General features: G+C 32.5%; 1 protein-coding gene and 1 non-coding gene across 3 annotated transcripts in view; both read left to right on the top strand.

Moving 5' to 3' along the window:
• The first annotated feature begins 39 nt into the window (after positions 1–39).
• The window catches only part of Ap5m1 (adaptor related protein complex 5 subunit mu 1), a 37,192-nt gene continuing 14,275 nt past the window's right edge, over positions 40–22,956 (top strand). Inside the window, exons 1-8 of one of the 2 annotated variants that reach the window (XM_026384090.2) lie at positions 40–460; positions 4,699–5,344; positions 8,974–9,201; positions 10,770–10,909; positions 11,421–11,506; positions 11,598–11,716; positions 14,944–15,040; positions 17,441–17,628. In XM_026384090.2, the coding sequence (XP_026239875.1) occupies positions 387–460; positions 4,699–5,344; positions 8,974–9,201; positions 10,770–10,909; positions 11,421–11,506; positions 11,598–11,716; positions 14,944–15,040; positions 17,441–17,523 (1,473 nt within the window). In that variant the 5' untranslated portion in view covers positions 40–386 and the 3' untranslated portion in view covers positions 17,524–17,628. Of the gene's footprint in view, positions 461–4,698; positions 5,345–8,973; positions 9,202–10,769; positions 10,910–11,420; positions 11,507–11,597; positions 11,717–14,943; positions 15,041–17,440; positions 17,629–22,956 lie in introns of those variants that run through there. The other variant, XM_026384091.2, reaches the window with a different exon arrangement.
• Trnav-cac (transfer RNA valine (anticodon CAC)) lies at positions 7,302–7,374 on the top strand. The gene has a single exon. It is a non-coding gene; the product is annotated as a tRNA-Val (tRNA).

Below are 22,956 nucleotides of genomic sequence, written 5' to 3'. Positions count from 1 at the left end.
AAGGAATCGGGAGGGGCAGGCGAGGGAAGCTAGCGGCTGGCGAACCGAAGAGAGGCTGGGTGCTTGGGCAAGTGAGGAACCTTGATCCTTGCGGGCCACCATCCCGGAAGTGGAAATTAGAGGAAGAAAATACTGGGTTTGCTGGGGATACGTTTCTCAAGATTCTAGGTGCGGATTTTTAGAACTTTTTGTGGTATGTTTTGACCAGGATAGAATCAGAGGTTTTTTTCACCTCCCTTGAAAGAGCCAGCATCTCTAGTGAGTTCGTGTGTGGCGCAGGGCGAATCTCGGGACTTCAGTTAAGAATCCCGCGGAGAAAGCCGGTCTGCGCTGTTACTTGGTGGCGACTTTGGTAAGGAGCTGAGCTTATGCTTTAGTGGCTTACTATGGCCCAGCGGGCAGTGTGGCTTATACGCCACGAACCAGGAACTCCACTTTGTGGCACCGTGAGATTCTCCAGGTAAATGCAAATCTGAATCCCCAGGAATGATCAATCGAAGATTCATTGATGTGGCATTGTTTTGTGATGCATTGTATCCCAGGTCTGCCACCAATGATCTTGGTCAAGTTACTTAACCTCTGTTTTGCCTATTTAGTGAATATTTTATACTGTTGTAAAAATAAAACGAATTGTTGCCTGACAGATTATTACATGCGTTTTCTAGTGTAAGTATTATTGCATCTTAAAATTAACTGCATCTGCTTAGGATTGATACAGAGATGATAAAGGAAAAAGGAAAAAACAGTATAAACACGTTTTAAAAGTTTCGACTCATTGATAAAATCAAGGACATTTTAACTCATTAGAAAAAATCCTTGCTAAGCAGTATGACTTATTTTCATCTTATTTTGTGTCATTGCTAAACACATTGCTAGTTCCCGGTTGATGAAGAAAAGGAAGTATGAAGAATTGCATTCACTTTTTTCTTAGATCGTGTAAGCGATCTAGTCCCACTTTTACAGCTCTCCATATTTTATCAAGATAGTTTTATGAAGAGAACTGTATACAATAATTCGTTGTAAAATGTTAGGGAAAGTAATCTGTTTCACCTTTTATTCTTGGTGACCACTTAGGTGACCACTTAGAGTTCTTTTTTGCTATTTATTCATTCTTCCGTCTATAGTGACATAGCCTGATGGAAATGAGATTAAGCCAGATAAAGAAGGATGTAATTTTAAAGTAATTGGCAATGTAGATATGAGACATTGCTTTTGCAGCCTAAACAATTTTTGTTACTGAGGGCATCAGAGTTGGAGTTTACCATTTTCTTTCAGAACACTTGGCTTACATTTATTGTTGTTGGACCTCAAACACAAGAAATTAGTATTATTCTTTGGTCCATGGTTCATCAGCCTCATTATTCATCCAAAATATCTTCATTTTACTAATATATTCTCTTTGCTTACCTGTTTCTAACTGCCATTCTCCTGTTCCAGCGGGTAACTCTTACATGTTCTTATTATCCTTTTGTTTATATGTATTTGTCAAATTATATAATTAATTGTGCTTTAGCTTTCCTTTTGTTGCATTTGTCAGACTTCCCAGTGCTCTTAGAAACATCATATTATTTTGTGTTCATTTAGAGCTGCACTATCCTATAGAATTTTTCTACTATTGATGGAAAGGGGAAATGTTCTAAACCTGTGTTGGCTAATATAGCCACATGCATGTGTAGGTATTGAGCTTTTGAACTGTGGCTGATCTGAGAAACTCACTTGTTAATTTTGCTTAGTTTTAATATAAGTTTAAATAACTTCATGTGTTTAGTGTCTCTATTGTACTCTAGATTTAGGCTGTTGCTTCTACTTGCTCTGTAGTACTCGTTTACCTCCACGTTTTACCTATCTCCTTTCCCTAGTGATAATCTGCAAAGTGGCTTCCAATTCATAGCCATCTGAACAATTCTCAAGTAGACATCATCAAACAGGTCCATAGTGCATACATATGCTGATTTTGAATAAATATTTCCAAATAATTAATTTGCTTCTCAAAATGCTAATTGCACCCATCCAGACTCACCAGTGATTAGTGAGGGTTCCTATATCTGTTCTTTCCTGACACGTATTCTAATTGATTGACATTTCTCTGTGTAGCAATAATGGTTAGTCCTTTGGGTTTCCTCTTCTGTGAATAGCCTCATATATATCCCCTGTCCTTTTTTCCTTTGAAAGTTACTGTTTTTTTTTTCTGTTGATTTGTAGGAGTTTGCTATGTATTCTTAATACTAATTCACGTCATTGTTAGTATAGATTTTTAAATTTATCTTTTGTCAATTTAATGTTGTTCTTGGTTAAACAGATCACTAATTTTAATGCAATTGGAGTAGTAAGCTCCTCAGGAATTTTTTGAACTATTTCTCTACCCTTATTTCCCAAAGATATCATTCCACATTATCTCCTCTGAATTTTGCAATTTTATCTCTTATAGTTAGAAGTTTAATCCATCTGTAGAGCATCTTTAGAGATGGCAGGAATCCCATTTTATTTCTTTCTTATCATGGACCAGTTTTCCTAACATCTTTTTTTTTTTTTTTAAAGAGAGAGTGAGAGAGGAGAGAGAGAGAGAGAGAGAGAATTTTTTAATATTTATTTATTTTTTTAGTTCTCAGCGGACACAACATCTTTGTTGGTATGTGGTGCTGAGGATCGAACCCGGGCCGCACGCATGCCAGGCGAGCGCGCTACCGCTTGAGCCACATCCCCAGCCCTTCCTAACATCTTCAAAGCAGTATATCTTTTATTTGTTGAGTGATGAAATTACTAATAATAGTTATTATGTTCCCCCATAAAAACATTGGTCTATCTCAGTTCTTTTTGTCTTTCTTGTACCAGTACCATACTGTTTTTATGTCTGTGGCTTTGTAGTGTATTTTAATATAGAAGTGAAAGTTTTTACTGCTTAAGAAAATATGTTCCTTGAAGAAGTCATGCAAAAAATGTTTTCTCAGTGTGCTCAGAATTCTATTTTAGAAGAAACCTCAGATATATTTGATTGAGCTTCTCAACAACTCCATGGAAGCAGCAAAGTGACCAAATAATACATCTGTGACTTTAGTTCTCTATTATTTGAATGAATTGGTAATGTTTTATTATTCAGATTCCTGATCTGTTGGGATTACTGTTAGGACTAAAGAGATATGCTTTGGCATATTATTAATTAGTACAACAAAGGATAATAACTATTGTTTAAGATTTAATAAGAAAAGTGATTTTTCCTCTATCTAACCATTTATTTCCCACAGCAAAAATTAGTTTTGATTCTGGAAAGGTTTGCTGTCCAGATAATAATTGTATCAGCTTAAGTCTGGCTTAAGTTGTTATTGTATCCCTAATTTTAGGGCCAATTAAGGTTTGAGTCATGTTTTACAAATAGCTCAGAATAAATTTGAAATGACAGGTCAAATAACCCAACAAAATATTTATTGAACACATAGAGAGACATGTGTAAGATCCCATATTAATCATCTTTACATTCAGTCATGAAATTTTTACACTTAAAAACTTTGTCCTCTAGGTAAACAGAGAATAAGATGCATCACAAATGATATGCTGGCTGAATCTTCCCCTTCCTCAGTCAAGAAAATACATTATAATTTTAAAAAGTGAGGTTTGTTCATAAATGGTTAACTTTGAATGTAACCTTATTTTTCTTTTAAACATTATTAGCAACATCAGAATTTTATTAGTGGAAAAAACTTTTATGTAAGTATGTTTTTGACTCTTGATTAAAAACTGCTGATTTTTGTCATCCTTTTATTTTTCTTGCTGGATTGAACCCAGGGCCTCACACTAGCATGTGATCTTCCACTGAGCTACACCCCCAAGCCTCCCATTTACTTTATAAATAAGAAAATAGGCATAGGAAAGTTAGATGATTTACTCAAAAGTCAGTAGCTAACAGACAGCTTCATCCTAGACTTTGAAGTGGAGCAGGAAAGAACGGGGGGAAAATACATTTTTTTTAAACTAAGAAAATATGACTAACAGATTTCTATAAATGAGCAAAAACATCTTTTGTTCTGTTTCCTGAAAGAAGGAAAAAGAAAATAAATTAATAACTTACCATTTAACCCAGACATGCAAACCATAAAGGAATATTCAGACTTCTTTTTTTAATAGTGTTTTCCAGAGCCATAGAGTTAAACTATTACTAATAAAACAATGTTCCGTATTTTTAAAAAGTTTAGCAAGTAGACTCAGGGTGTTATTCACTATAGACTAAGTAGAATAGAACATTTCTTTAATCATATCATCTTAACTAGTGGATCCAAAATTTCAGAGGGTAAATTGAATCACTTCTTTAGTCCTACTCCTCTAGGATGGAATAAAAAAAAAAAAAATCCTATGAATGCCTAAAATGGTCTAGGTATATATACTCTGTCTACCAAGAAGGAATCTGAGTGCCTGACAAATTTTTGAATTAGAATTGGTGTACTTTACCTATTTAAAAAATAACTAAGCATTTTCAGTAATAGATGACACTTTATCATTTGGAACAACCTCAAATGTAAAACAGTTATTCTGATAGGAATTTAACATATGTTTTGGGGATTTTGGCTTTTATGGGTATGTATATTTGTAATTTTATGTTTTATTGTTATTCCTGTTTGCCTTGTATTTTAGGGTTTTTTCTTAATTCCTCCATTTTTATTTTATTTGAAAGAATCATTTATAATGTTTCTTGTTTTCCTAATGCAGACGTTATCCAACCGTTGAAAAGAGAGCCAAAGTATTCAATGGAGCAAGTTATGTGCCTATTCCTGAAGATGGTCCCTTTCTTAAAGCACTCCTTTTTGAACTTAGATTATTGGATGATGATAAGGACTTCGTAGAGCGTCGTGATAGTTGTACACACATCAATAAAACAACCATATATAGACTTTCAGTAGGAGGTGAAGAACTCTGGCCAGTGGTTGCTTTTCTGAAGAATGGCATGATATATGCTAGTGTTCCACTTGTTGAACAAACTCTCTCCCCTCATCCACCATTAATTAGCATCAGTGGAATTTCACAAGGCTTGGAACTTCTTTTTGGTATACAAGATTTTCTTTATTCTAGTCAAAAAAATGATACTGAACTAAATACAAAATTGAGCCAGTTGCCTAAATTGCTTCTTCAGGCTTGTCCATTTGGTACTTTATTAGATGCCAACTTACAGAATTCATTGGATAATATTAATTTTGCTTCTGTGTCTCAGCCACAGAAACAGCCAGCTTGGAAAGCTGGAACATACAAAGGAAAACCACAGGTTTCTGTTTCTATTACTGAAAAGGTAAAATCCATGCAATATGATAAACAGGATATAGCAGATACATGGCAAGTTGTTGGAGCAGTCATTTGCAAGGTGAGATTTTCTTGGGTATTTGCTTTATCATACCATTTAACATATATGGAGAAAGTAAAATTCTATTACTTGTATTTTACATTGTTAAGTGGTATCTTTGTTTTTTTTTTAATCTTTAGGGTATAATTAGATGATAGACATATGAAATTTGATGTCATCTATTTGCATTTTTACCAGTTATTTTAGTTACTTATAACTATGTGATGAATTGCTCCATTATTATCCTCATAGTTCCCGTGGGTCATAACTTCAGGAGTAGTTTAGCTGGGAACTTCTGTTTTGTTTTGTTTTGTTTTGTTTTGTTTTGTTTTGTGGTGTTGGGGATTAGCTGGGAACTTCTAATGTAGAAGAAGTCAAGAGATAAGGGTCGAGATTTTGGTTGGGTCTATAGTCATTTGAAAGCTGGAACATGCAAGATGACTCACTCATATGGCTGGCAAATTAGTGCTGGTAATTGGAGGGAGGCTTCATTTCCTTTACATGTGAACCTTTAAACAGGCTGCTTAAGTGTCCTCACAATTTGGGGACTGGCTCCCCTTGAATCAAATGATATGAGAGAAAAAGATTGAATCAGAAGATAATTATTTAAAAGCAAGTCACTAAGTCTGTTCATAAGAGGTATGGGATTTGTTCCACTTTTTGGAACAAAGAGAGAATTTGTGAACATATTTTAAAATTACCCTATTTTCCATTTTCTCTAACACATGAAATTGACTAATTCTCTGATATGATAGCTAAAATCATTTTGAAGTGCTCTTTTTTTATTTAAACAAGTAACAGATCAGTATCGGATTCTGTGGTTTAAAGTTAGAAGATGGGGAAAGAATGGAAATGTTAATAGAGTTAGCAAGTGGTTAATGCCATGTTGAATAATGACCAAAAATAAAAATCCTCCAAGTAAACTCTTATCAGTATGTATTAATAGTTTTCTCAGATGTCTTTATTTTTCCATCATCCTTTAATGTTAAGTGGCTAGGTAGATCCTGTGGATAAAAGTAGATTTCGAGAACAGAGAATCAGAATAGTCCTGACAGGGAAATTGGGTATTTCTTTTCAGTTCCCTTTTAATCATAATGAAAGTAGCTCAGGAGAGTAAAACAGAGGGATTGCAAGTTCCAGATCATCCTCAGCAACTTAGTGAGGCCCTGAGCAACTTAGTGAGCAAGACCCTGTCTCAGAGTGAAAAATAAAAAGACTGGAGATGTAGCTCAGTAGTAAAAGTGTCCCTGGGTTAAATCCCCAGGACCATAAAAAAAAAAAAAAAAAAAAAAGTGACTGAAAACTTTTGTCTATGTTAAATGTACTTCTATCAAGGTCAAAATATATTCATTCTTTTAGAAAGAACTATTGTAAATAGTCCTAAAACATGGACTATGTCATTCATAAATCTTAAAGTAGTCAAAAATCTTTTTTTTTTCTTTTTTTTTTTTGGTTAGTTTGGTATAATGAAAATAAGATAATTCACCATTTCTGTTTTTTTCATCCTGTTTCAATAAACAAGGAATAAATTGTATATAATGAAATGCTAATTAATATAATAATATTTAAATGTCTCCACTGATTGATAAGCTGACCCTAGTAGATTGCTTATGGGGAAGTTTAAAGAAATATTTAAAGGAAGATTTTTATTATGAAGTCCATTATAAATGGAAATAACTATCCTCGTTTTATCTTAAGTCTAATAGAAAACCTGATGCACTGAAAGCCTGTAGTTCTAATTCTTAATTAGAACTAATTAAGTTCTAATTCTGAAGTTCTAATTCTTACTCTGCCACTATTTTTCTATGTATCTTCAGAAATGTCACACAGTTTTGCGAATCATTTGTCATTTTTAAAATAAGACAAGCACTTAGATGCCTTCTGTTTTTAAAACATGTATTTTTAAAATTCACATTTATATAAGCCTGACTGATTTAAAGGGTAGTACACACATCCCTTTTAGAATGGACATTCTGCTGGGGATATAGCTCAGTTGGTAAAGTGCTTGCCTCACATGCACAAGGCCCTGGGTTCAATCCCCAGTACCACCACCAAAAAAAAAAAAAAAAGATGTTCAGTTAGAATGGACATCCTCATCCTATAGTAAATGACTGATAATCTGGTCTTTTAAGTGCTTGAAGAGTGGATAATTCGTTGGAGGTTTTTATAAGATGCTGGTTCTCTGACCTCTTTAAGGTGTTAGACTGCTACAGGATAATTTAATAATCAAAAACTGAACATAATTTTAATAGTACTTTTTATCAAATGTTTTTTATTATCTTCATAAATATCCATCAAAAACCACAACTACTTTTAATTCTTATTAGCTTACATATAGAGAATAAAGAAGCAGATAATTTCAAAGTGGAAACACTGGAGAGACTGAGTTGTAGCTCAGTGGTAGAGCACTTGCCTAGCATGCATGAGGCCCTGGATTCAAGCCCCAAGTTGCTTAGGGCCTCCCTAAGTTGCTGAGGCTGGCTTTGAACTTGTGATCCTCTTGCGTCAGTGTCCAGAGGCTCTGGGATAATAGGTATGTGCTGTGCCACTGTGCCTGGCTCAATATGGTTTAATTAGCCAGTGTGTACTATAAGATATCTAGAAATCCAGATATTAGTGCTTATTCAAGTATGAGAGGAGCTTGGGAAATACAAGTCTTCCTCTGGTTGCAACCTTCCAGAAAGAGTAACAGTTTCATTCTGGAGAAAGTGGAGTTCATGAAAAGATCTGTGAATGTGCTACAGCTGGTGTTCAGGGAGAGGTCTGTGAAACTGTCATATCTGGTTTCCACGACCTCCTAAGAATAATGGCTTTCCTTTCCCTTCTTTCTTCTGTGTGTCTCATTACTAACTTCCACTGATAGTCTAACCCAAGTCATGTATGGAAGAAGGTTCTAGGCATCTACATGGCAGAGGTGGGCTGTAGACGTGATGATTCAGAATGTAAGGCATCATACAAAATATGAAATGAGCTAGACATGAAGAGTTAAAGTTTATAGTAAGAAAAAAAACATTTTAACTGAAGGAAACAGCACATGCAATGGTACATATGAAGGTATGACAATATGAATTATTCAGGGAAATGCAAGAATCCTCTATGTCTACAACAGAGTTCATAGGGTGGAAAATGATTAAAGACTTAGACAGGGACCAAACAATGAAACATTTTGAGCATGGATACTATATAATAAAAATTGTGGTTCATTAAGATAGTTCTGACATTAATGAAAGATGGATTGATGACAGGAAAACAAATGGATACATTTTTAGAGGTATAACAAATTGAAGCCCTGAACAAATATGATTACAAAAGGAATGTAGAGTAGTGAATAGATTCAACATTTTTTCCCCATACCAGGAAAGGCATCCAGGGCTTTGTGCATGATGTTAAGCAAGTATTCTACATCCCCATCCTTTTAACATTTCTTTCTCAGAGATATAGTGATAAGCAGAGGGGTATATGAAGGCTCTCTTGGTACCTGACTATAGCACCTTGCAAGTATCAGAAAACAGAAAGCAAATAGATTAGTTCCTGCAGAAAAAAAAGTTAGTTCAGTTGGGGGAAATTACTTTGATAAATTCAGAAAAGCCTCAAATAGAAGGTGTATGTTTCCAATATCTTGGTAATATCTATTTCTGCTTGTATTACAGTGTGATTTAGAAGGAATCATGCCAAATGTCACCATCAGCTTGAACCTCCCCACCAATGGATCTCCACTTCAAGATATTCTAGTTCATCCTTGTGTGACTTCTCTTGATTCTGCCATTCTGACCTCTAGCAGCATTGATGCAGTGGATGATTCTGCATTTAGTGGGCCTTATAAATTTCCATTCACTCCACCTTTAGAGTCATTCAATTTATGCTACTATACTTCCCAGGTAAATAATCTTGGAAAAGTTTGAGACTTTCCTGATCTTTTTAAATATTATTGATAAGCAATCATTTGTACACTTGGTCCAAACAAGAATTTTTCAGAAGTTATTTACCAGACAATAATTGAGAGATGAAGATGAAGATTCATTTCTTCAAATAGACTACCTGTTAATCTCTGGTGTCTGTAACAACATTAAAAAGCTTTCAAAGTCAACAATTTTTTACTTTTTTAGTAAGTTCTAATTAGTTATATGTGACAGTAGAATGCATTTTGACACAACATATATAAATAGAATATAACTTCTCATTCTTCTGGTAGTACATAATGTGGAATTACACTGGTCATGTAGTCATATATGCACATAGGGTAATACCCAATTCATTCTACTGTTCTTCTTACCTCCATTCCCCCCGCCCCCACTTACTCCCCTCTGCTTAATCCCTAGCTACCTCACCTTTATTGTGAATTAGCATTCACATCTCAATACATTCAGCCTTTGGTTTGGGGGGATTGGCTTAACTTTGCTTAACATGATATTCTCCATTTACCTGCAAATGCCACAATTACATTCTTCTTGTAAGAAGCCACATTTTCTTTATCCATTCTTCTGTTGACGGGGAAATTTTTTTATTATTATTCCTAAGAGGAAGTCCACACTCACAGAATAGATTTTGATATGATTTAGTCATGTTTTACATGTAACTGATAAATGGCAGAACTTTAATTTAAACCCAGATTTTTCAGAATCCCAAAGTCCAACCTGTTTTTACTATAATGTGCCATTTGTTTCTGCCCTAGTTATCAATCAGTATAATAGTAGACCTTAGTTAGGAAAAATTATTTTGAGAAGACAATAGGCAGTCTTCATTGTCATTCAAGAAAAGAGGTAGACCCAGACCACATTGGATATGAAAAATTAAAATCACTTCATACCAAAAGTCCACATTGTCTTATCTCTGTTTCTGTCTTCTCTTTCAACTTTCTATGCTTGCATAAGATTTTAAAGCTCTAAGATCTACATTATTTAAGCAGAGTCTCTATGTCTAATTTCTGATCTACTAATAGGAATGATTGGCTTACCCCAGGCTACAAATTTTTTCCCCTTTAGTCAGTTATTGATGACCAGTCAAGCTACTTCTGAGTTACTCCTGAGTTGAGGAACGTGGGAAGAATGCAGTTACAGAATACAGATGGAACATTAGAAACTATGGGCAGGGCAGCAGTTATCAGTATGTCTAGTACATGTTCTGTGCTCTAGGTCAAATAATTTGGAGAGGAGAATATATTGTACCCCTTTATAAGGCATCTTTTCTCGTCTGGGAACAGAAAGGGGTAGAAGAATCTCTGTCCTTTTATAGACCCATTATTGCTATTGTCAAAACAGTTGGAGTAACTCACTCTGTATCATAGACAGATCTGTATATAATGATTAGGTTTGTATATGTGTGTGTGTATATGCACATTCACGTAATGTAATGTGTATAATATACACAAGAACTCCCTCCCCCATTACCATTAGTATTTTAGACCCATTAACCTGAGAATTTCATAAAAATTTATGTTTGTTTTCAGGTCCCTGTACCACCAATTTTGGGTTTCTATCAAATGAAAGAAGAAGAAATACAACTAAAAATAAAAGTTAATTTAAAACTTCATGAAAGTGTGAAAAATAATTTTGAATTCTGTGAAGCTCATATACCTTTTTACAATAGGTAGGGATAAATAACATGATGTTGTGATGTCTGCCTTCTGTAGTAGATTCCCACTGTCCCCTAATTGTGTTTAGCAAATTGTATTTGCTTTTTACCTTATTTTTTCAAGAACTAAATAATTTTGTTACTCAAATGAATGCTGATTCTGAACCAAAACATAATCATAAAAATAATAATCATGCACCTTTAAATGTGTCTTTACTTTTGTAGTTAAACTTGTTAGTAAATTATAAAGAAACCAGTTAACCCCCGTGAAGATTATTTACTACTGGCTTCATTTCTAGCAATTTCACTGAACTTTGCATACAAGTCAATAGCAATGAAATGTATATATATCATAAGTGTCTATGCAGTTTCTAGTATTTTCTGAGGTACTTATTATTCTGTTTTATTCTACAAATTTGAATTCATATCTGCCTTTTTGCTGTCTTTGTATTAAGTAACAGTAACAAGATTTGATTTAAAGCTGTTATATTTGTGATCTTTTTTTTTTTCTATTTTCTCTGTAAAGAGGTCCAATTACACAATTAGAATACAAAGTTAGTTTTGGCCAGCTTGAAGTATTTCGAGAGAAAAGCTTACTGATCTGGATTATTGGTGAGCAAGATTTTGTTTGTTGATCTTTTTTCCCTTTCATTTGCTATATAGGCTCTACTTTTTTAAAAAAATAGTTGATTTGTGTTTTTAGGCCAGAAGTTCCCCAAATCAATGGAAATTAGTCTTTCTGGAACTATAACCTTTGGAGCCAAGAGCCATGACAAACAACCATTTGACCAGATTTGTATTGGAGATACAGCATATGTAAAGGTAAACATATTTGCATGGTTCACTACATCAGAACTTCTTCCTTTGTTTCTAAATTGCATTTACCTAGTTGATTTTTAATGTTTTACAGCAAATTGTTTTTAATTCTGTGCTTTTTTAGATTCTGTTTTATTCTTTTTGGTTAGTACTAATCATTTTTCTATTTTGATTAATATAAATTTTAAGGAAGAACATTAAATATACTTAAATACCCCAACTTAACTAAGATCATTAAATACATCTAAATAACCCAACTTAAACTACCCAGCATTTAATCATCAAATTACAAATTTATTTATGAAAAATGTCAAATGTAGTCTTTACTCTCTATGGATTTTTCAATAATGCACATCAATTAACTGCTTTTGGTGTTTGAAGGAAGAAGTGAGCCTTTCTGGCCAAGGAGGTCAAGGGAAAGTAGAGTTAAAGCAAACTCTGAGGCCTAGTTAAGCATGAATAAGGAGACTTGAAGATTGACTGTATTTATTTAATTTAAAAAGACTTAAAGGGGTGAAGAATAAGCAAGACACACTTAGGTTGAAGTGCTAAAAAGTGTCATACTGTATAAGACTGACTGTATAATTTAGGTTTGAAATGTAGAAGGTGTGACTCTTTTATAAAAACTTTGGATATTTTTTTAATAGAGGAGTGGTTTGTACAAAGTGATACTTTGTGAATATTAATCTTCAATGAATGTGAAGGAAATAAGTGAGAAAAAATAAGGACATCAAAAATATTTTATAGCTACATTAATGTGGCACATGAAAGGTACTAAGTTGATGTTGAACTAGTGTTGTATCAGTAGAAAGAAAAAAAATGGGCTACTCTAAGCCATACTGATTATAAAATCTCAGTCACTAATATAGAGACAAGAAAAAATAACAAGTCAAAAGATGGTGTTATGGGCTGGGACTTAAGAAAAAAATTTTTTAAAAAAGATGGTGTTATTCAAAAAAGTATGTCATTTAAACCAGACTTGAACCTTCAAGAGGGCAGTGACTGTATGAATTTCATTTATCCATTGTTTTATCCCTAAGACCTAATCCCCATTATCTACCAATAAATATTTCTGAATGGGTGAATATACATGAATTAAAGTATTGATATTGAAAACATTGGGAAAGAGTGAGCTTTATATATATGATACTGGATAATAGCAACATATCTTAATTCAAGTGTCCAGTGGATAGCTAAAAACTTAAAACTTGATTTCTCAAGGAAAAGCTCAGCTGCATATAAGGATTTAGGAGTTACCTACAGAGAAGAAATAGTTGAAGTAGTGGAAATGATTAAGATTAGAAAAAAATAAGAAAAATAGTAAAGATTCAGAAAAACCATTGAGGAAAATTAATGGAGTGATTAAAAAGGTAACAAGAAAGTAAAATGCTATCAAAGGAGATTGAAATCTGACCATAAAGGCAATTAGAGGAATTGGTGATGAAATCAGAAATATGGGCTGGGGATGTGGCTCAAGCGGTAGCGCGCTCACCTGGCATGCGTGCGGCCCGGGTTCGATCCTCAGCACCACATACCAACAAAGATGTTGTGTCCGCCGAGAACTAAAAAATAAATATTAAAAAAAAAAATTCTCTCCCTCTCTCTCTCTCACTCTCTCTTTAAAAAAAAAAAAAAGAAATCAGAAATATATTGGCAATAATTTGGGTTTTTTTCCCCATGTTGTCTTCAACTACATCTATTAGCATTGTTTCAAAGATTATTATAAAAGGTCCTAATTTTTCAGAAAAAAAATATGTGGGGTATTACCACATTGCATGTTCTTCAAAGGTAGATATTATCATTTTTCTGTTAATTTCCATCACTTAACGACTTTCCAATTAATATTTATTTTCAGTGAATGAACTGAATGTGTTTTATGTTATCTTAGTCATGTGGAAGTCAACCTTGTCATACATAACTTCCAGCATTCAGAATTACACTGAACAAGCAAGCATAAACCCCATACTATCAAAAGTTATTTGAGGGGCTGGGGTTGTGGCTCAGTGGTAGAGCACTCACCTCGCATGTGAGAGGCCCTGGGATCGATCCTCAGCACCACATAAATAAATTATTAAAATAGAGATATTGTGTTCAATTACAACTAAAAAATACATATAAAAAATTATTTGAGTTGCAGCAGGAATAATATGTTAAGATTTAAAAATAACATCCTATGCATGTGATCAATAAGTTCAGCAATTAAAGAAGAAACTTAAAAAATGGGAGAAATTTACAGGAAGAAAGGAAAAAAAATCAATATAAGGTAGAGCGTTTGCCTATCACACATGAGATCCTGGGTTTGATCCCCAGCACTGCCAAAAATAAAAGCATAGAAAAGATAACATGGTATTGCAAAATCAGGATCATTTAACAGCAGAGATGAAGAGAACCACAGCAAAAGGAGACTAGAACTATGTAAGATATAAACCTTTTCCTGTGAATGTGATTTTGATTCAGGCATCCTATCTTTAAAGAAGCTACTGCCTCACTCTATTATAGTACAGTATAATAATTGGCATTTACAGTGATAACCTCACATTATCAATGAAATTAGGAACTATTGATTACATTTTGTAAGTTTTTTTTATGTGAGGGAAGGGAAAATTTCTAAGCTCGATTCTGTAAGAGTTAAATTTCAGTTTCTTAGAAAATTAAGTAGTGCAGCCCATTCTCTCCAAAGACCAGATAAGCTAATGTTTCTGTTTTAGTAATTACATTCTTATTTCACTAAAAGGTATATATATTTCCACCTATAAAAGAATTATGATGTAAAATATATCACAATCACATAGCCCTTGGAATAGAAGAGAGTATGTAGTTTACTAGACAACCTAGCAGAAGGAACATCTGCTTTTGTAGTCAGCCATGTCTGAGGTCAGATGCCAGTTCTGCTGCTTACATATTGGGATATTAATTGCCTTCATCTCAGAACCTCAGTTCCCTTATTTGTAAAATGATACTGTATGGATTAGAGTCCATATTGGTGAAGTGCCTGGTTTGTATTAAGCACTTTATAATGGAAGCCTTACAAAAAAATGGCTTCAGAGCAAAGGAAAGAGAGTATGTGTATACATATTTAAACATATGTATACTCATAATTGAAGTTCAATATTTTATGATTTTTATTTTATGAACTGTGTGAGATGAATTTTTTAAAGTTATATCAAGAGAAAAAAATGTGATCATCATTTTTACCAACTAATCACTTCAGTTTAGTACATTTCTCTTCCTAGCTTCATTTTAGCATCTTAGATTACACACTTACCGGATGTTATGCGGATCAACATTCAGTTCAAGTTTTCGCATCAGGAAAACCAAAAATAAGTTCATGTAAGTTGTACAGATTCAAACTAACTTAATGAGATTTAAATGGTGGTGTGTTGTTATTACCTAAGGTAAAATTAAAATATAACAGAATTTAGAAATTGGAGAATAATCCCAATTTGTAAAAATTTTGACTTTATCCACCCCAGCATAACACTTTCTGAACTTTGTATGGCCCTCAGTCTTTTCCAGTTTAAAATAGGATCTGGAATAGCAAGGATTAAGATGGGATGGGCTTTATTATAAAATCAGATTTGCTTTGTTCTGGTTATAATAAACTCTTATTTAAAGGTGGTTCACAAGGTTACATACTTTGGTATTGGACAAACAAGGATTCAAGCTATGGCTCCAACATTTTATTGACTGTGTTGCTTCAGTGAACTTCCTGAAGTTTTCGTTTCCTTATCTTTAAAGTGGAAATAAATTACCTTAGAATTGTTATGAGGTTTAAGTAAGATTATACTGATCAAGCACTTAGCATATAATATAGATTCAATAGATGGTAAGTATGATTATTACTTAAAAACTTAAGTAATTTTTAGCAAATATTATAATCAATAAACACTATTTCCCACCTTCTCTAGTCTACCACTAGGCAAGTTGTAAAGATGATTTCCTGTCTTCAATGGATTTACTGGTTGTGAAATATATGTATGTATATATATCTTATACATATATATATGTATACTTTATATGAAAACATAGCTAGACAAAAAGAAATTTATAAATGAATTCAAAATTATTTCATTCAGATCAAATACACATGGCTGATATAGAAAAGTAGCTAGAATGAGGTATAATTAGAAAAGTTAAGGAGAACCTTTTGCCTTATAGATTGAGGAGAATAAAGCTATCATATGTATATATTTAGATAACAATGATGCTAATTTATAAAAATTATTTCTGTATTTAAATAAATATTTTTTAAACTAAGAATTAAGGTCCCTAAAATAAAAAGAATAGGACAAGACTTTGTATTTGAATATTTCAAAAGAATTAAAGAACTTGGAACTATGGAATCTAAGCAATTTCTTGTGAATTTCAGAAACATATTCTATCTAGTAAAACCAGAAAAAGCTCATTTCTCACCTCCCTGGGGTTTCCCTCATTTTTTCATCAGTTTTGTTGTTGTTTGTATTTTTTAAATGAATTCATAGAAGAGTATTCATAGTGCATTTATGTTTTATGAAAGCATAATATTGGACAACCAGTATCTTTGTCTAAGTACAAACAGAGCGATGTTTTAAAATATTTATGAGAAATATATTGTCTTTTAATAATTAGAACATTTTAAGTATTTTGTCAGTATTAACTAAACATGTAACTTTCAGAGAGCATAATACAGAATAAGTTTCACTAATACACCTGCTTATTAATGCAAAATATTGAAAGAGCTCATTTTTAAATGGATCATTACAACTAGTCTTTATTTCCTAACTCTGGTTATTTCAGACAGTGACAGCCAATTTGTGCAGCCATGTGAAACCTTTATTTTGCCATCATCTTGGCAATAAAGTCTATATTCACAATTAACAGCTTTGTTCTGAAAATAGTATAGTAATAATGCTAATTTCATTAATAGCTAATATTTTTTATTTACTAGGTGCTCAGCATAGTTTCTATTTTATGTGTACTAACTCATTACTCCTCACAGCATCCTATATAGAGTTATCTCCATTTTACAGATAAGGACACTGATGAAACAGAGGGTCACATGATGGCAGAACTGAGGATCAAACTAGTCTTTGCATTATTAAGAAGAAAGGTAGAAAAGGCTGAATTAAATAATTAGTGATATACATATACACAATAATAATAATTTGCCTGAGACTAAATCCAAAGAAGCATTACTATCTCAATTCCACATATCAGCAAAGTTTAGTTAAAAGAGATTGCCATTTGACTAAAGTTGCAAAGCTATTTACATTTGATCAGAACTATAATGAAAACCCAGCAAAGCCACTTTTTTTTATCATGTTGCTAGAAAGTTGATTGTTGGTTTACATCTTTGACACTTTGAATGAATAAAGAATAAGATGAACAGAATCAGGACAGTGGTGAAGAAGTTAGAGAAGGGAAACCAACAAAAAAATTAAATATTTTACAATTAATGATTTATAAGAAATAGTATTTAGGAGAAATGTGAGGAAAAAATTTACAGACTTGGCATCAATAAGAGATATTTTATGTAAGCTCAAAGATGGATTGTTCAAAGATTTAAAGAGCTTACATTTTTTAAGTGGTAAAAATTAATAATAAAGCCTTGATAAAATAAAATTAAAATGAATATTTCAAAGGATTGCCATGAAATGATTGCACTCAACAAAAAATCATGACTTTGCTCTCCTGTTTTTTTTGCTAAGATGAAATTATTTATTTATTTATTTATTTATTTTCCTTTTTTAGACCGGAAACTAGTGTCTTCTGATTATTACATCTGGAATTCTAAAGCCCCTGCTCCAGTAACCTATGGATCATTATTACTGTGATTTTTTAAATATTTAAATGGGATTTATACAATAGTAACACAGCATAAATGAAATCATAGTTTTTATATCTATTGTGTATTCATATAACCTGTAAGTGAAAAAATCTGAAGGATTTTAATTATAAAATATTCATATTTGACATTTTTTAATCTGATATAGTTTGAAAGAATGTCATAATATATTATGATATTTTTGTCATATAACATTATTATAATATATTGCATATTATGTTATATATCATAGCATTAATATATAATTATATATTATATTATAGTATATCATTATTGTTATATAATATTATTGTTGTAAAGGCTAATATCTCCTGTGTTCGTTACCCTTTGATTTTCTGTCACTGTGATTCAGAATACAAAGAATTCGTGATTCACTCTGACTTATTGAAGACTCATCCTAGGTCAACATGCCGTACATGTTCCTTCCCACCCCTATAGCAGATAACTGCTAATCAATCACAACCCTCTTCCTACTGTGAGCCTTCCTGGGTAAGAGCTCAGGCTTCTCAGTGTAGAGCTTCAGGCAGCCATTCCAATGGTTTGTACCTGACATGCAAGATAACTATTTGTTCTTTCAAACCTAAGTACTAAGCCAGGCATGGTGGTACTCACCTGTAATCCCAAAGACCTGAGAGACTGAGGCAAGAGGATCATGAGTTTGAGTCCAGTCTTAGCAATCTAGAGCAACTCTGTCTTAAAATAAAACAGAATGGGGATGTAGCTCAGTAGTAGAGTGTCCCTGGGTTCAATCCCCAATACAAAAATATATATATATATATCTCCCAGTACATTATGCTGGTATAGAATATCAGCAACCAAATTAGAAACAACTATAAATCTCTTGAAAAATCAGCCAATGTAGACAAAGGAGACTTGCTTAAATAGTAACCTATTCTTAATCAGAACTATCCCATTGACTAATAAAGAATCTGCATAATTATATTTATCCCTGTTCTAGAGTTTATTTTTAAGTAAGCTTGTTAATCTGCTATAATAACATTTTGCTTAGGATGTCTATAGGCATATTTTAAAAAATAAAGATTGGTGGGATACCTGCAGAATAATGTAATGTTTTGCAATTATATAATGTCTTCAGCCAATTTCTGAAGATAAAGGTAGATATAATATTGCTTTTTCCTTATTTTACTAAATTAAAATCCATTAATGAATAAATTCATGTAAAAACTCAAAAACCTTTCTGTGGGTAGAGTATTATTTACTCTTATTCTTACATAATAGTGTATTTTCTTTAAATTTGTCTTTCTAATTTTCTTATTATAATTTTTTTTTATTTTTTCAGAAACCATTAGCCATATTCTTTATTCTCTACCTGTTTCTATAATTAGATGTCACATTCTGTTTTCAGAGCAGTTCATTGTCAAGTTGGACTCCAAGTGACCAAGAAAAAAGTAATCTTAAGATCCTAAGAACTTAGTTCATGTCAAAGTTCTTTTACAGAATAGAATTTAAAAGCATTATAAAAAATATGCATTACAGATTAATATTCAATTCAACTATTTTCTGGGTACTGTTTTTTAATGAATCTTCTCAGAAAAGGCTTAGAAAAAGCTGCTAACTCCTCAAAAGAGAGCTATAATAATTTGAAGGGATAGTGCATATGAACTTAGGATTTGAAGTTTGATTTTTTAATTAAGGTCAATCCTGCTCATTATAAACCTTCATTTTCTGCAAAGCATTATCATACATAAAGTTCTATGTTCAAAATTATCCCAAGTAACAAAGAAGAATAACTGTCTGACCAGGACTTTAACTTATTATTGTAGCTTAATCATAGATAATCAGTAGTAAAAACTTTCCTTTTGAAAGAACATTTCCCCATAAGTTATTTATATCTCTTCAACTCAAGGCTTAATGTTGTACCTGTGCTAATAGAGCCATTTGGAAATTTCGATTATTCAAATGCTTATTAGCAAAGTACACTAAGGTAGGCAAGAGGCATTTATCTAGTGAGTAGGCAGAGATTCAACATAATAATTCCTTAAGCAAAACTTTCTTCGTGAACAAATTAGAAAAACCAATAGACTTTGATTTGACATTTATAGAAAACTAAGGAAAATCTGAGGAGTACTGGAAAAGTATAGAGATGATGGAGAACCCCATGCCATCTGTTGCCATTCCATTCCAGCAAGACTACAGAACTAAACCAACTCATGTTTTCATCCCTTCAAGATCAGCTGGGCACACTATGATGCTTTTGATTTTGTCTAGGAACCTGTCACTTCAGGATAATTTCTGAAGACAAAGTCTGTTTCCCGTTTGGTAGGTGACCTGTTTAATGTTTTCCCTGTGTCTGGGAACTCCTTAGTGTAATTAGCGACCTTTGAACTCCGCAACTAATCCTGAGCTATTTTGTATTCCTTACTCATCTTTAAGGCTGGACCTTTCTTTTCTTCAGAGTCCGCTGCCACAATTAAAGAAGAAACAGCTGCATTTCAAAGGGATTCCGATTCCAGAAGCTTAATCGTGATTGACATGTTCTTATTCTAAGCTATAAGACACTCTAAGAGTCCTTTCTTGGGTTAAAACTTCAATCATTTTCTAAAAAATTATCTCACTACGGATTTTATTCATTTTCTTTGATAACTATTCTTTGCATTTTTTAACTGGAAAGATGCTTTGCATTTGCAGTGAATATGAGCAACTACTTCTAGTGAAAGATTTGGATGGTGTCAGTCCTGCTCTAGGTGGAAAATTTCTAAATTCCCTTTTAGTGCCAAAATATGATTATGAAATCTGATGTCTATCATATGGGTAATTATTCTTCCCCAAATCCCAAAGGCAAAAGGAAAAATAGCTAAATTTCTGAAAATGAACTCCAGAAAAGATGGTTCGTGATTTTGGTAAAAACTTTTCTTACTAAACAATATTTTAAAACTTTTTAAAGTCAGCAATATTGAAGTTAGGCAATATCCTGGTGGTATTTTATACGTTTAAAATAATCAACTCAAGTTTGAAGTAAATAGGCTCATCAGGAATTCTTATGAGAATGTTTTTTTATTTTTATTAAACTTTCTGCCTAATAAAATATTTAAAATTTTTCATGACAACTCAATACTTCCACTATATTTAAATTATTATAGTCTTACACATTGTGTGATTTAAGATTTTTAACAGCAGACATTGTGCATAGTAAAAAAGTGTTAATATTTGTCTTCTCATTTTGGTTTTAGTATTTTTAATACTTCATATACATTCATAGATTTCTCTGCTACCACTGGGAAGTAGGTAAGTGGAATTATCCAAAACCTTCAGGGACTGCTGCCACAGCAGAATAGTTGTTCCTAAGACAAAGGTCAAAAAAGGGATGTTAATAAACAGTCCTCAGGTTTAAGGGACTTTTTTAGGATTACATCTTAAATTCCAACAAATCAGATTTAGGAGTTACTGAAAGTGAAATTGATCCATCCCTCATCCAAACTTTGCAATACTTTCCTGTTCTGACATCATTTAGATAGTTAGCTGTATTATCAGATTAGAAACCATTGTACCAGGCTGCTGAAAGGAAAAGGAGGCAAAAAGCTAAACATGGGATGAATTCTGAACCTTTTAACCTGGCTGAAGTACGTTGGTCCCTGTTATGCAAATACCTTCAATCCTCTGCTAAGTTCAGTGGAAATAATTTTCTTGAATGACAGGTTTATTCAGCAAGGATTCAGTTGGTGATTAATCCCCCTTTGATCTAGGGTATTTCACTTAACTACCAGTTACCTCGTTCTGACAAAGTGCAACTGAGATTAGGGAGATCACTAGAACACTACCAGGGTGTGCGTTTATTCTCTATAACCTTTTAAAGCAAGGGCCAAGAATGCAATTTATTTTCAGTATTTGAAGATGTAAAGTCCTGTCTGCTAAGTTAGAAAGTCAATTGAATACCAAATGAAGTTTATTTCTTACGTAATAGAACAAACATTTCTTTTTGCTTTACCTAACAATGATATTAGGAAGCATAGGCTTTGAAGAAAGAAGAAACAAAGAATACATTCCAAGTATAGTTTTTTATTTTGTTTCATGTATTAAGAGTGTATACTTACTGGCCCTGAGATAACTTAAAAATCAAAGGAGTGGCAACAACTGCAGTTGGGAAAATGCTTCTTTTTCCTTAAACTGCATAGTTTCTCACCCCTCCCATCACCTCCACCACCACTAGAAAATGTCATGGTATGTGGTGAAGAAATCCAGTTGGGGAAAACATGTTGTAATACAGATCCATCTTAAGACTGTTGATTTGAAAGCTATCCTTATTAAATTTTCCTTCCTTTAGGAGAGTTTGTTATATTCCCATTTAAAAAATTGCATTCATTTTCAGAATGATTTTTTCAAAAAGAAAGGTAAATAATATTGCCAAAATACTATATATTAATTATTTTAAATGTTTTCTGCCTTTTTCTCATTTTTCTGGACACCTCTTCTCTCACAAATGTAAACTTGAAATATTCTCTGAAATTTGACAAAAAAGTGTCAGATTTTCCATGCTATGTTTCTCAATTCACTTTTTAAAATTATTATTAACATTAGTATTTTTTTGCAAGATGTTAAATTAGAGGATTTACCGAAGTATATTACAAGACCTTTAAATGTATTTATGTATTTTGTAACAAATTTATTTTTAAGCATTAAACTTTTACTAATGATAAATTTTGTTTTTATAAATAAAGCAGTTTTAGAAATGTTTTATAATTGCTCATCATCCTAATAGCAATTTGCAATACAAGTTGTATTCAGACCTCTTCTTAACACTTTTTTTTTTTTTTGGTTTAAAACTTTTTGTTTTCTAATTTATAAATTGAAATGATGCAAGAAAAAAATCTATATCTAAGTTTACGCCAAACCAACCTTCTCTAGTTTCAACTTAATAACCAGTTTCTAAATACCTTTTGGTAGCAAGTTATTGAATCACAACAAAATTGGGGATCAGAAAAAAATAATAAGATGGCATTAGGAATACAGGATCCCATGGCTTTGTTTCTGAGAAACAAGTGTTTTTTAATAATTAACTATTTCATGCTCTAAGTATCTAGTTAATAAAATGTTGCAGTGTATTTTAAAATATGCCTTCATAGAATATATTTATGTACACATATATGTATGAGTGTATGTATTTATATAATGCATTCAATGCTAGTGTGTCTGAGTTGGCAGGTTTCCCTGTGAAACATTTCAATGTTATGTCAGAAGAAGAAACATATTTTAAAGTAAGATATCTAAATATCTTCCCAAACACAATTTTAGTTAATTAATGAAGGGATTTCATTAATTAACTAAAATTTCATTAAAATGAAAATTGTCAAGGATCTCATGAGATTAGTCTTACAAATTGGTTAAAACTCTTAAGAGCTAAAAGCTTTTCAACTAGGTTCTAATTTTCCTCATCAACTGTTTTATAGAGTTAATATTATTGTCC

This window comes from Urocitellus parryii, chromosome 6, assembly GCF_045843805.1.
Source record: "Urocitellus parryii isolate mUroPar1 chromosome 6, mUroPar1.hap1, whole genome shotgun sequence".
NCBI lineage: Eukaryota > Metazoa > Chordata > Mammalia > Rodentia > Sciuridae > Urocitellus > Urocitellus parryii.
The sequence above is the reverse complement of the archived record's forward strand: the minus strand, read 5'-3'. Positions and strand labels throughout refer to the sequence as shown.